The 13,535-nt window shown below is 49.8% G+C and overlaps 1 protein-coding gene across 1 annotated transcript; it reads left to right on the top strand.

The window, feature by feature from the left end:
* Nucleotides 1–1,658: 1,658 nt before the first annotated feature.
* P4hb (prolyl 4-hydroxylase subunit beta) lies at nt 1,659–13,270 on the top strand. Its single transcript, NM_012998.2, has 11 exons — nt 1,659–1,958; nt 2,892–3,098; nt 5,377–5,510; nt 5,627–5,764; nt 9,522–9,626; nt 9,708–9,833; nt 10,062–10,262; nt 10,702–10,822; nt 10,946–11,127; nt 11,237–11,323; nt 12,301–13,270. The coding sequence occupies exons 1-11, from the start codon at nt 1,808–1,810 to the stop codon at nt 12,376–12,378; spliced, it is 1,530 nt and encodes a 509-aa protein (NP_037130.2). The 5' UTR covers nt 1,659–1,807; the 3' UTR covers nt 12,379–13,270.
* The last annotated feature ends 265 nt before the right edge of the window (nt 13,271–13,535 follow it).

The following is a 13,535-nucleotide window of genomic DNA, read 5'->3' as shown; positions in this document are numbered from 1 at the left end:
CCAAGCTGCTGCCGAACTAGGTACTCTTCCAGGACAGATTCATTCATAGCCCTCTTTAACCTGTAAAGTCATACTGTATACACGTGAAAGTTTTCCAGTGAGCACAACCAGTATCTGACTGTCACTCTTCCTACATTAAATGGGGTTGGGGCCCAGAGGACTTGGTCTTCAACAAACTCATAGGTAAGGGAAGATCCATGTAGGAACTGTGACACATGTCCTTACAAGAAGCTACAGCCAGGCAGTGGTGGCACACACCTTTGATCCCAGCACTCAAGGAGGCAGAGGTAAATGGATCTCTGAGTTCGAGGCCAGGCTGGTGTCTATTGAGTGAGTTCCAGCGCTACACAGGGAAGCCCTGCTTTGAAAAAACTAAAACAACAAAAAACTATCAAAATACAAAACCATATACCATATTTCTGCTTTTACCATTTCTGAGAGCAGTATATTATTAGTCATTGTATACACTTAATATTTGAGTGTTTTCCTTTTCTAATGACCCTTGACTATCAGGATAGTGTTTGTGGTGGGAAGTGAAAAAAGAGGAGGCTGCTAGAATGAGTGAGCCAAGCGCTCTCGGGTGGGGGTGGAGAGCAGGTCGGATATCAGTCATTGAGCAGTAAAGGATGGACCTTTGTCAGGGATTGCTCATAGCTGTAACCACAGCACCCAAAAGGTTGGGGGAGATCTTGAAGAATTTCAAATTCGAGGCCAGCTTACGTAGTGAGTTCCAAGTCACTTCGGGATTGAGACACAATGTAGATGGTGAATCTGGAAAAGGAGGTCCAACCGAGATAAAATGTGAATCTCCTACGTAATATAAAGGCTGACTTACAGAAGCCAAACTTTATTATTATTCGACCAAACGAACATAAGTGCCATTTCAACATGTAGTCAATAAAGTCGATGACAAACTGCTTTCTCCACTTCCCCAGCGGGTTTCCGCAGAAGTCTTGGGCACCCCATTCCGGTAAACTGGAGCCTCGGATAACCAAGGGTCGAAATGGGAGAAACGTGCCCGCAGCCTGTGGAGACCCCTGGCTGCAACTGCGAGGCCCGCTAACCGGTGACAGCTGACGCAGTCGGGCAAAGCACAGACTCCTGAACCCTGGGGGAACATCGCCCAGGACCTGGGCAGGGGCTGCACGAGCTGCACGCGCACCGGAAATGGCCTCCCCTGACTTCCTGGCGGCGACTTGGGGGCGGTCCCAGTACAGAAACGCGGTCCAGTCAGAATGCAACACGAGGGGCTTCGGAAGCGCAGGCGTAGCTCCGCCCAAAGGCCCGGGACTCCTCCCACTGCCACGTTCGACGGAGAATCGCGCTGGGTACGCGCATCTCTCGGCCAATCAGGAGCCACACGGCCGGGCAGCGGAAAGCATCTGCCATTCCGGACGTGTGAAAGGCGTGGGAAAAGTCGCCAGTCAGAAGTCCAGAAAGAGAAAGTTCGCCTCCGCCAGCGAATCAGAGGCAGGGGAACGTAGAGTTTGTGCGCGCGCGCGCGCGCACTGTGGCCAATCCGAGGCAAGAACTGAAAGGCCTCCGGGTCTTTTCCCATTTCGTGGCCCAGCCTTGACTGGGTGTCCAGTCCTCGCCCGGCGAGGGCGGGTCTCTTAGCTCCTCGGCCAATCGAAGGGCGCTGCAGGGCGCATGCGCACGGCAGGTGACGCGCGCAGTAAGGGGGAGGCGTGGGCGCGTCCCCGACCCAGGATTTATAAAGGCGAGGTCTGGACCGACGCGCGCTCTCGTCGCCTTGGCTGTCCCGGCGGCGCCAACCTAGCTGCCCCGCCCGCTGCCGACGTCCGACATGCTGAGCCGTGCTTTGCTGTGCCTGGCCCTGGCCTGGGCGGCTAGGGTGGGCGCCGACGCTCTGGAGGAGGAGGACAACGTCCTGGTGCTGAAGAAGAGCAACTTCGCAGAGGCGCTGGCGGCGCACAACTACCTGCTGGTGGAGTTCTGTGAGTGCGCCGCGGGCCAGGCCGGGCGGGGAGGGCCCCTTGTCCACAGATTACTAAGGGCCGCCCTCGGCGGCACCCAGCCCTGTCCTGCGTGGCCAGCCCCTCTTGAGTACGGTGGCCCGTAGCCCTCAGTTTGCCCCTTGGAGCACGGGCTGGCTGGTCCCGGAGCTGCACCTCGCGGGTAACACCTACTGTCAGCTTCGCTGTTCCCAGTTTTCCCAAGAGCATCCTTCCTACCCAAGTGGAAGTCGTTGTAGTAAGGACTCCTTGAGGGTGACTGCAGGGCTGAGAATCAAGAAGGTGTCTTTGTGCACTACTTCCACATGGCCAGAACCTTCTGTTAGCCGGGGAAAACAGGATGGGCTGTGTGAGCAGTTAGCAATTCCGATAGAGTAGATCCAACCCTATATACTATGTCCACTCTACCTGTTACCTGGCGTATTCTCCTCGCCGGGAAGCCAGCCAGATCCTAAGCCTTTACTTCTACTTACAAGAGTGTGAGTCCCAATGCAGCTGCCAGGCTACTTGACAGATTGTCACATTCCCACACTAGAAGAACAGCTTTGGATCAGCATCTGGGCATGTTCTTGCTAGGTATAGTGCTGGGCCAGCAACTGTTAAACTTTTCCTAGATTCTGAGTGGTAAATCCTAAAGATACACTGACCCTGATTGCTTGGGGCAGTAGGAAGTTACAAGTCAGGATTATTTTGCAGTGCTGGTGGTCACAGGGCAAAGTAGGGATTGGGGTTGGTTTGTCACTTGTGGCCTCTGTCCTGATATTGCCCAAGAGCACCAGCTATCAGCACAGTCTCCTATATTCGTTAAGAGGGGTTATCTTGGTGTGCTGATAAGGTTTTTATGAAAGGAAGTACAAAGGGAAGAAATAGACCTGGATGGAGGACTGCCTTCCAGTGTCCTGGTTTCTTTTACAGATGCCCCATGGTGTGGCCACTGCAAAGCACTGGCCCCAGAGTATGCCAAAGCTGCTGCAAAACTGAAGGCAGAAGGCTCTGAGATCCGACTAGCAAAGGTGGACGCCACAGAAGAGTCTGACCTGGCCCAGCAGTATGGTGTCCGTGGCTACCCCACAATCAAGTTCTTCAAGAATGGAGACACAGCCTCCCCAAAGGAATATACAGGTGTGACCCTAGCACTACCCTCTAATGGCTGTAGGCTTTGGGAGCAAAACCAGAAAGTAAGTCTTAGAAGTAGGAACCTTCTCAGAGGCTTAGAGAGAGCCTTCTCTCAAGTGGGTCCTATACCAACTCTTGCATCTCAGAGCTATGTGGAGAAAGTTCCCCCTTTGGAGTATTCACAGGAAGTGTCACAGCTGTGATGACCTCCTGAGTAGCCCGCTGCCTGAGGCTTATCTGGTGATTGACCAATGAGGAGGAGGAGGAGGCAAGAGCTCCACTGAACACACGGGGCTTTGAACTATTGGTTCTTCAGGAATGCAATGCTTCCAGAGAGTGTAGGCGTGACACTTGGGTGACGCTTTGTAACTGTCACTCACAGTGTGTCAGCACCTGGCCAAGCATTCGTGATTTCTCACTGCACCTTTCCCTTAGGGACCCTTTCATAGTTAGAACATTCTAGTAGCTGGTGACCGAATGCAAATCCAAGCTTCCATCCATCACCAAGCCACTGCTAAAGGAACTTTCGTGGAGGCTGGACCTTGATATAGGCAGTTCAGTTAGTTACTACTAGCAAAAGACTTGCGTCTCAGCTGAGTGTGGTGGCACAAACCTTTAATCCCGCATTTGGAAGGCAGGGACCGGTAGGTCTCTACAGAGGCTAGCCTAGTCTACAGAGCAACATATACATACATACGTGCATACACACGGATACACACACATATGTCAGATATATATTTATCTGAACAGCAGTGTGATGTTCAGTGTTAGCTAGTCACCTCCCTAGGTTCTCTGTGGTCCTTTTTACATGACTCCACTTTTGGAGTAAAAAGTTCCTGTCGGCGGTGATGGTGCACACCTTTAGTCCCATTACTTGGGAAACAGAACTCTAAAGGCCAGCCTCCTCTACAGATCAAGTTTCAGGATAGCCAAAACTACACAGAAAACCCTATTAACAACAACCAAAAAAACAAAAAAGGAAGGTTCTTTGTCCAGAACTCTATATATTGGCTTATGCATATGGCTAGCACCTGGGAAGCAGAGGCAGGAGTATCTTCCAAGTTCGAGGCCAGCCCAGTGTGGGATCTAAGCCATCCAGGTCTACAGAGTAAGACCCCATCTGAAAAGTATGGAACTTGGTAGGTAGAGCACTTGCCTACTTCCTAGCATATATCAAGACCTGAGTACAGTCACTACCACTTTGTAAACTGAGTATAGTGATGTTTTGTGCGCGCGTGTGTGCGCGCGTATGTGTGTATACACCCATGCATGCATGCACACCTGAAGCATGTATATTTATCTTGTGTATTCTGCCAGAAGAATGTGTTGGATACATTAGAACTCAAGTTATAGGCAGTTGTGGGCCACCTAGTGTAGGTGCTGATAACCAAACCCAGGTCCTCTTAGGAAGAGCAGCAAAAAAAGGTTTTGTTTTTTTTTCCTACCTAGGTAGTAGTGGCATGCTTTTTTAATCCCAGCAACTCAAAAACTTTTTTAATTGATCAGTTACTTTGATGTTCAGCTAGCCTCTGGGTTTTCTTTTTTTTTTTTTTTTTTTTTTTGATTCTTTTTTTCGGAGCTGGGGACCGAACCCAGGGCCTTGGGCTTCCTAGGTAAGCACTCTACCACTGAGCTAAATCCCCAGCCCCGCCTCTGGGTTTTCTGAGTGAGCCATATCTTGTTTGGAAACCGGTTTCTTGTCACCAAACTGTTACCAGAATCTTGGTAAATTGCATGTTAGACATACCTTGATTAGTCCAAATGGCCCAGTCCAGGAGAAGGGCTCTTTTATCAGCCTCTCCCATAAGGAGGGAACAGGCTCACTTTCTCCTCACTGTGTCTGCTTTGACTAGCACTCAAGCATACAATACTTTTCCAGTTCTTATCCACCAGGGAAGTGGGTAGGGCAAGTTCCAGACAGGAACACCTGGCCCACCTGAGGTGTCAGAGTCAAGTCAGTCCTGTTTTGGGACTATAGAGCTAGCACTAAGGTTGACTAACCCCACATTTCTAGGGGCGTAGCCTTGTATGTGTACTGTAGGAGTACCTGAACTGAATGAACATTAGTGTTCAAGGAAATTTGGAAAGATTGGGGAGAAATGCCTAGTGAGCAGGGCATGTTTCCAGATGTGTGCACTTTTCTGGAGTTCTCTATAGGAGGACATCTTGCTCTAGGAATAGGCTGGGCTGTCTTGAGCCTCATGGGCACAGCTCAGAAGAGAGATGGCCTGGCAGGATGGGTGATACCCTGTTTGACAGCAACTTACATTTGTTTGGGGCGTAGCTGGCAGGGAAGCTGACGACATTGTGAACTGGCTGAAGAAACGCACAGGCCCAGCAGCCACAACCCTGTCTGACACTGCAGCTGCAGAGTCCTTGGTGGACTCAAGCGAAGTGACGGTCATCGGCTTCTTCAAGGTAGAGCTTTAGAATTCCACTTGGTCTGTCTGCTGTCCTTACAGAGGGAGGGGTCCCTGCTGTTTCTCAGGAGCACTGCTCAGGATTGGCCACCTCTGTTTCCCTTCTTCTTCCAGGACGCAGGGTCAGACTCCGCCAAGCAGTTCTTGCTGGCAGCAGAGGCTGTTGATGACATACCTTTTGGAATCACTTCCAATAGCGATGTGTTTTCCAAGTACCAGCTGGACAAGGATGGGGTGGTCCTCTTTAAGAAGGTGAGTGACCCTTGGAGAGCTGTGGCCAGGGCAGTTCAGATGTTGGTCTGCAGGGGGCGGTGTTGCCTGCTTATATTGGGAAGGACCAAGCGGGGCTGACGGGATGTTTAGTGATCAAGGATCTCTGCTATGTCTTTCTGGAGTTGTACTATGGCAACCACTTCACACTGTGACCTTTGGAGTAGCCTCCCTGACCACTGACATTCTGAGTCTCCTGAACAGTACAAGGTGGTAGTAAAGGCAAGATAGGTCTTACCCTGTAGTTCTGGGTGGCCTTGAATTCACTGTCTAGCCCAGGGTGACCTTCAATTCATGACAGATCTCCTCCATCTCTCAAGTACTGAAATTACAGATCTGAGCCACATACCAGACCTTAATTTTTTTTTTTTTTCAAATGTGCATCTGCGTGGGGGTGCTGTATCCCCTGGCACTGCAGTTACCGTTGTGAGCTGCTTTGTAGATGTGGGGATTGGACTGGGATCCTCTGGAAGAAAAGCTATTACTCATTTTTTTTTTTTTCTTTTTTTCGGAGCTGGGGACCGAACCCAGGGCCTTGCACTCGCTAGGCAAGCGCTCTACCACTGAGCTAAATCCCCAACCCCAAAAGCTATCACTCTTAACCACTGAGCCACCGCTCCATTTTTAAGTTCCTAGTCTAGTGGTAGTAATTATTTCCACAGTGCCAGAGAACCTATTGATAGGACTTTTTCCTCAGCCTAGACAAGAGCTCTAGAACCTTTGGATGTGTGACCCTTGTGTACTCCACCCTTATTCCCAGCAGGCCTCCCACCTGAACTGTAAATTCAGTCCCATTGCTAGTCTTCTATAGTCACTGTGTGTCCTTGCTAAGTATTCCTGTCACAGGAACCAAGCGGACTTTGGTGTTACTGGAGGCTGTGGGCTCTTTGTCTTGAGAGGCAGGGTGATACCTGCTCGCGGTTTTGCAGTCCAGTTGTACCAAGATCAGGATGTGGTGTGGGCAGTAGGGCCAGGCAGAGGCAGGGAGACCTCTGAATTGGAGGCCAGCCTGCCCTACAGCACTAGTTCTAGGACAGTCGGGGAGGACTACACAGAGAAACCCCGTGTCGAAAAAAGAAAACAGATGGACAGGGGTACTTAGAGACTGTCCTGTCAGCCAACTGGGGTGTGGGGTGAACTGTTGAGGACAGATGAAGCCTAGGTGCGAGGGTCTGCCTGGTCTGCAGCCATGTGAGCCTAGCACCTGACATTGTGGTCTGCCTGCCTGCCTGCCTGCTTCTGAAAGGGTTTCACCAATTTGAGGTTGAAATAATTTGAAGGTGAAAAATAGTTCAGACAAGGTCCCCTCAGCGTGTATCAGTGCTCTTGTCTGGTGTCTTTACCGCCAGAGGATACTCTCTGAGAACAGAGTTGCAGTACACTTGTCCAGAAGCTTTAAGGCATCTTGTCTGACACAGGGTGTGAGAAGTTTCTGGATGAGTCTTGACAGCAAAAGCTTTTTCAGATTTTAGAAAATTTCATTCAAGCCAGGTACATTATCACACACCTTTAATTCCAGAATCAGGTGGGCCTCTGTGAGCTCCAATGATAGCCAGGGTCATAAAGAAAAACCCTGCCTCAAAAAAACAACAAAAAAGAAACTTGATTGCTCTTGCCTTCAGGTCAAGTGTGTGCAGATCTGCTGTGTGTTTAGGGATGGATATGCCTGATGCTTGCAGAGGTCAAAAGAGGGCATTAACTAACTACCCTGGGACTGGAGTTACAGACAATTATGATCTGTGATGTAGGTGCTGGAGCTTGGACCTCTGGTCCTCTGTAAAAGCATCCAGTCCTTTTAATCACTGAGGGCTCCCCCCCCTTTTTTTTTCCCCTTAGGTTGGATGTTGTATAGCTTGGACTAGTTTTTAACTCTGTAGCTGAGGCTGCCCCACTTGAATTTCTGATCTTCCTCTCCTGAGTGTACAAACACATTCAGTGGTTTTGGGTTTGTTTGTTTGTTTGTGAGTTACAAACTTACCGTCTGGCTCAGTTTGGCCTCCTATTGTTCCCCTTCCTTTGGGATATGAGCTCCAGCCACTAAGTCAGCTGGGTTTCCTCTCTACTCTTTCTTGAGCTCTCTGAGGCAGACTAGCAGGGTCAGATAAGTTCCCCAGTGAGGCCAGCCAGCCAGCTTGGGCTGAGGTCAGCTGCTGCACTTCGTGTTGTGCCTGGAGGATAACATGCAACCTGGGTTGAGGACAGCTGTAGAACCAGGGAAGTCAGCCAAGGCCACTTGTGTATTGTCTGTCATGACCTGGTGAGACTGCTGTTTCTACCAGAGACCGTTATGGCATCTGGATGAGATCTTTAAGCCAGGCCTCATTGCAGCAGCCCTCACTGAACAAGAGCTGTTTTTACCATGGTAGACTGAAGGAATACTGTATGGCGATATCACCATGACGATAGCAGCCCAAACCAGGTAGTCAGTTTTGCATGTGGCCCTCTCACCAGAGGAGGAGCTGTGTGGGTGGTGGTCACACCTGGAGAGAGCATGAGGGACCCTGCTCACTCATCTTCCAGATGGATAAACACCCTATAGGCTCAAATGGAATATAAGAGAACAGTGGGCTCAGCCTAGCTTCACATTCCTGGCTAGAACCTCTATGACTGTTTAAAATGAGTGCTTCTGTTCTCCCCACCCCAACCACCTGCTCCCTCCCTCCTCTTTTGTCTGTTTTTCTTTTTACTTATGTGTGTATTTGTTCATCTGTTGTATGGCTGTGTGCACACAAGTACAGACGAGGCATTAGATCCCCTGGTACCAAAGTTGTAGGCAACTATGAGCTGCCTGATAAGGTGCTGACAGCGTCACTATCTCCTGGAAGAGCAGTGCAAACTCTCTCTGGCTCCTGCCTCCTCCTGATCTTTGGGGAGGTGGAGTAGAGGGTGGCCAGTGAGAAAGATGAGCAGTCAGCGCCCACATCCTTGCATCCAAGTGTCTTGGCTCAGAAGTGTTTAGAGTGAGCTAGATATGGTGGTACGTGTCTGTAATCCTACTGCTCAACATGCAGAGGCAGGAGGATTACTAGTTTGAGGTTAGCTTGGTATGCAGGATAAGACCCTGTCTCAAGAAACAAAAAGCCTCCAACAAACCAAGAAGGCTGGGCATGGAGTGGTAGGCCTTTGAAGCCAGCCAAGCCTGCATAGGTGTGAGCTTGGAAAACAACAGTTGTACCTGTATCTAACAGAAATAGGCATTTACCCCTTGTCTTTGCCTAAAGCATACAATGTAACAACTAATTGTATTACATTGTTAGGAATTGTCATCAGCCAGTTTTTGTTCTTAATGTTTTTGAGACAGGGTTTCTCTGTGTGGCCCTGGCTATCCTATAGCTCACTCTGTAGACCAGGCTGGCCACCAACTCAGGTCCTCTAGAAGAGCAGACAGGGCTCTTATCCATGGAGCTATCTCCAGCCATCTTTGTTTTTTTGCTAAGTAGCTTTATCAAACAAGTGCCTACCTTCTCAACATTCAACTCTGGAGATTTCTACTCTGTAAGAGCATGAAGATGAAGCCTCTGTAGTGATGTCTGTTGCTTTGGCCTGGCACACTCATGCCTGTGCAGTTCAGTCAGAGCAGCAGAAGGACCATGAACCACCAGGCATGAGGTGTGAACCTGCCACTAGCTTATGAAGAGGGTGATGGTTGTGTCCAGTTTAGACTGTTGGGGGACAGTCATTGTCTGTCCTTTAAAGCTGAATGGCCATGCAAAGCTCACAGCCCCCTTTCTGTCCATAGTTTGATGAAGGCCGCAACAATTTTGAAGGTGAGATCACCAAGGAGAAGCTGTTAGACTTCATCAAGCACAACCAGCTGCCTTTGGTCATCGAGTTCACTGAACAGGTGGGGCCTCTGAGGTAGAGTGGTAGGGGCTCGGGCCACTGGGAGTAAGAACTGACCCAGTAACTGCTACTTGTTCCACAGACAGCTCCAAAGATTTTCGGAGGTGAAATCAAAACACATATTCTGCTGTTCCTGCCCAAGAGTGTGTCTGACTACGATGGCAAATTGAGCAACTTTAAGAAAGCGGCCGAGGGCTTTAAGGGCAAGGTGGGCTACCTCAGAACATTGGGTTCTGCTACCAGTGCTAGAGGTCTGCTGGGCCTCTGTAGTGCTACCCACTCAGATCTGCGTTATAGATGTCTACTGGGCCAGCCTTGTTGGCTAGCAAATGTTGTTGCTCTAATTAACCAGCCCTAGACTCAAGATATCCAAAGCTGTTTCAAGATGTGATCATATATCTAGAATTTTGTCTGAATGTGTGTTTTCTCCCCCAAGATCCTGTTCATCTTCATCGATAGTGACCACACTGACAACCAGCGCATACTTGAGTTCTTTGGCCTGAAGAAGGAGGAATGTCCAGCTGTGCGGCTTATTACCCTGGAGGAAGAGATGACCAAGTACAAACCGGAGTCAGACGAGCTGACAGCTGAGAAGATCACACAATTTTGCCACCACTTCCTGGAGGGCAAGATCAAGGTGTGGAGTTGGACCTGGGTTGTGGTAACACAGTTAGGCTTGCAGAATAGGTTCTATCCATGGCATCCAGTGTCCTGTGCTTCCTGTAGTATCTCCTTCAAATTCCGAAGGTGTTAGCACAAGGTCCTTAGCACAGCCTCTGCTGCTTTGAGGTCTCTGTTCTTACTCTATACCAGGGTCGGGGGAGGGAACCATAGACGGACTCCCCCTTGTATAGCCATGCTCTGAGGTAGGTAGCTTCATGGCTACTAGGACACTTGATCTGTATCTTAGTTGGTCTGCCTTGAAGGCTCAACCTTCTCTTACCAGATTCCTGGCAACGTCAGCTCTGGTTTGTGGAGGACAGTATGTCTCAGCTATGCCAGGATTGATGTGTGGGGCAATGTTGTACCTGACTGTTCGTCCTTGTTCTCTCTCTCTCTCTCTCTCTCTATTCTAGCCCCACCTGATGAGCCAGGAACTGCCTGAAGACTGGGACAAGCAGCCAGTGAAAGTGCTAGTTGGGAAAAACTTTGAGGAGGTTGCTTTTGATGAGAAAAAGAACGTGTTTGTTGAATTCTGTAAGTGAGGATCTCTGGGTTCCCAGCTTGGTCCTGTGGTGGGCTTGGAAATGATAGCACCTGACACAAACGTCTGTAGGTAAGCTCTGTCCAGGATGGGTCCTCAGTACTGCTCTCTTTCAGATGCTCCCTGGTGTGGTCACTGCAAGCAGCTAGCCCCGATTTGGGATAAACTGGGAGAGACATACAAAGACCATGAGAATATCGTCATCGCTAAGATGGACTCAACAGCCAATGAGGTGGAAGCTGTGAAGGTGCACAGCTTTCCCACACTCAAGTTCTTCCCAGCAAGTGCAGACAGAACGGTAAGTCCCTCCCTGCTGGGCCGAGGGGCAGGCAGCCCTTCAGACATTCCTGCCGTGTGCAGCAGGCGCTGCTGGGCCCAGTTCAACCCTTTTCACTCACTTCCTGCAGGTCATTGATTACAACGGTGAGCGGACACTAGATGGTTTTAAGAAATTCTTGGAGAGCGGTGGCCAGGATGGAGCGGGGGACAATGACGTGAGTGTGGCCAGCTGAGTGTGGCCGCTCGGGTCCTTGTGGAGGTACTAAGCTTGGGCTTTGATAGAGACTTCGGTGGCCATGTAACAGGCACAGCTGTAACACCCCAGACTTTGCCTTTGGTTTGAGAGACGTACTCTACAGTCACCACTTAAAACAGCCAGGGCTTCAAAGCCATCCTATGGGGTTTCTCTGTAGCCCTGGCTGTCTTGGAACTCACTCTGTAGACCAGGCTGGCCTCAAATTGAGAGATCCACCTGCTTCTACCCCCTGAATGCTGGAATCAAAGTTGTACACCACCACTACCCGGCTGATTTCTGCTAACATGTACTTAAACTTCTAGCCAATTGTCTGTTGTTTGCTCTGAGGGTATCACACACTAATTAGTTACTGTGTGCAGTGCTGATGGCCCTAGACTGCAGGGTGGACATGGGCTGCCTTTCAGTAGATCTGCACCTAGAGAGGTCAGCTTATAACCACCATTAACCATGGTGTTGATAATATGGAGGAAGCAGAAGGCAGGTCAGGATTTAATAGGGTGGAACTTGAAGGCAAGTGTCCTTGAGGACCACCTAGAAGTCCTACTGAAGCGAGAGGTATACTGGCCCCAAGAGATCTGTCAGGGAATGGAGTAAGTGCTGTGTCCTGTGGCCAGGCACTTCCACACACAGCCTGGGAAAGTAACCAACAGCTACTGAGCTTCAACTTGTGCTGGGCCTGTTGTCCCTGCCAGGTCTGGGATCTGTAGGTTCCTAGAACCATGCCCAGTTGGAAGTTAGGTTTAGCTGGGGTTCCTAACTGGAAGACATGCCCTATACACAGAAGCCTTATGTCTTATCATACTTAGACCCTCCATCAACCAAGCCACTGCTGGTGATGGTGGCCAGGTCCTTTATGACCCACCAGTTTAGTGTGAGGGCCGGTTTCACTGAGGGCAGCCACAGTTTGGTCCTTTAACTGGCCTTTCCTGCATCCAGGACCTCGACCTAGAAGAAGCTTTAGAGCCAGATATGGAAGAAGACGACGATCAGAAAGCCGTGAAGGATGAACTGTAGTGCAGAAGCCAGATCTGGGCGCCTGAACCCAAAACCTCGGTGGGCCATGTCCCAGCAGCCCACATCTCCGGAGCCTGAGCCTCACCCCAGGAGGGAGCGCCATCAGAACCCAGGGAATCTTTCTGAAGCCACACTCATCTGACACACGTACACTTAAACCTGTCTCTTCTTTTTTTGCTTTTCAATTTTGGAAAGGGATCTCTGTCCAGGCCAGCCCATCTTGAAGGGCTACGTTTTGTTTTAATTGGTGGTGTACTTTTTTGTACGTGGATTTTGTCCCAAGTGCTTGCTACCATATTTGGGGATTTCACACTGGTAATGTCTTTCCTGTTAGAGAGGTTTATGCTATCACTTCAGATTTCGTCTGTGAGATGTTTCATCTTCCTGACATGTCTCCATGTCGAGGTACTTGTTCCACCACGCAGACCTCCCTGAGACCCCTTCCTGCCCTGCGCAGGAGGCGATGGTTCTGGGTCGTATGCTCTCTCTCTCTCCACCTTGTACTAGTGTTGCCATGACAGCATGGCTTTTGTAGTTTGCATTTAACCTGGGGATTTCTGCATCCTGTCAGAGGGTGGGTCCCCACGTGTGGAAAAGAGACAGTGTGGCTTGCTGCCAGGCTCAGGCCAGGCCTGGACAGCTCTCACTCTTCTTAAGCCAGAACTACCGACCAGCCGGCCGGCTGTGGGCACATTACTCTGGCTGCTGGATCCTCTTCCAGCATGGCATGTGGCCTGTGTGAGGCAGAACCGGGACCCTTGATTCCCAGACTGGGAGTCAGCTAAGGACACTGGGGCTGAATGAAATGCCCATTCTCAAGGCATTTCTAAACCATAATGTTGGAATTGAACACATTGGCTAAATAAAGTTGAAATTTTACTACCCATTGTCACCTCTGCTTTGTATCTCTGAGCCAAGGGAGCTGAGCTGAAATTCTGCCACCAAAATGGATAGTGGGCATCTGTCATGCATGCTGTCATACATATATCTTGTACAATAACTTTAAATTCAGGATTTAAAGTCTTAATGTGTACCCTCTAGAAGTAAGTATCCAAAGACCAGACACGCAGCTCTAAAAAATGGTACCCACACCAATGTGGCCTAATGTACATGCACACAAATATGCCTTGGAAAGGAAAGCAGGAGATGCCAAGGTG

This window comes from Rattus norvegicus, chromosome 10, assembly GCF_036323735.1.
Source record: "Rattus norvegicus strain BN/NHsdMcwi chromosome 10, GRCr8, whole genome shotgun sequence".
In the NCBI taxonomy this organism is placed as follows: domain Eukaryota; kingdom Metazoa; phylum Chordata; class Mammalia; order Rodentia; family Muridae; genus Rattus; species Rattus norvegicus.
The sequence above is the reverse complement of the archived record's forward strand: the minus strand, read 5'-3'. Positions and strand labels throughout refer to the sequence as shown.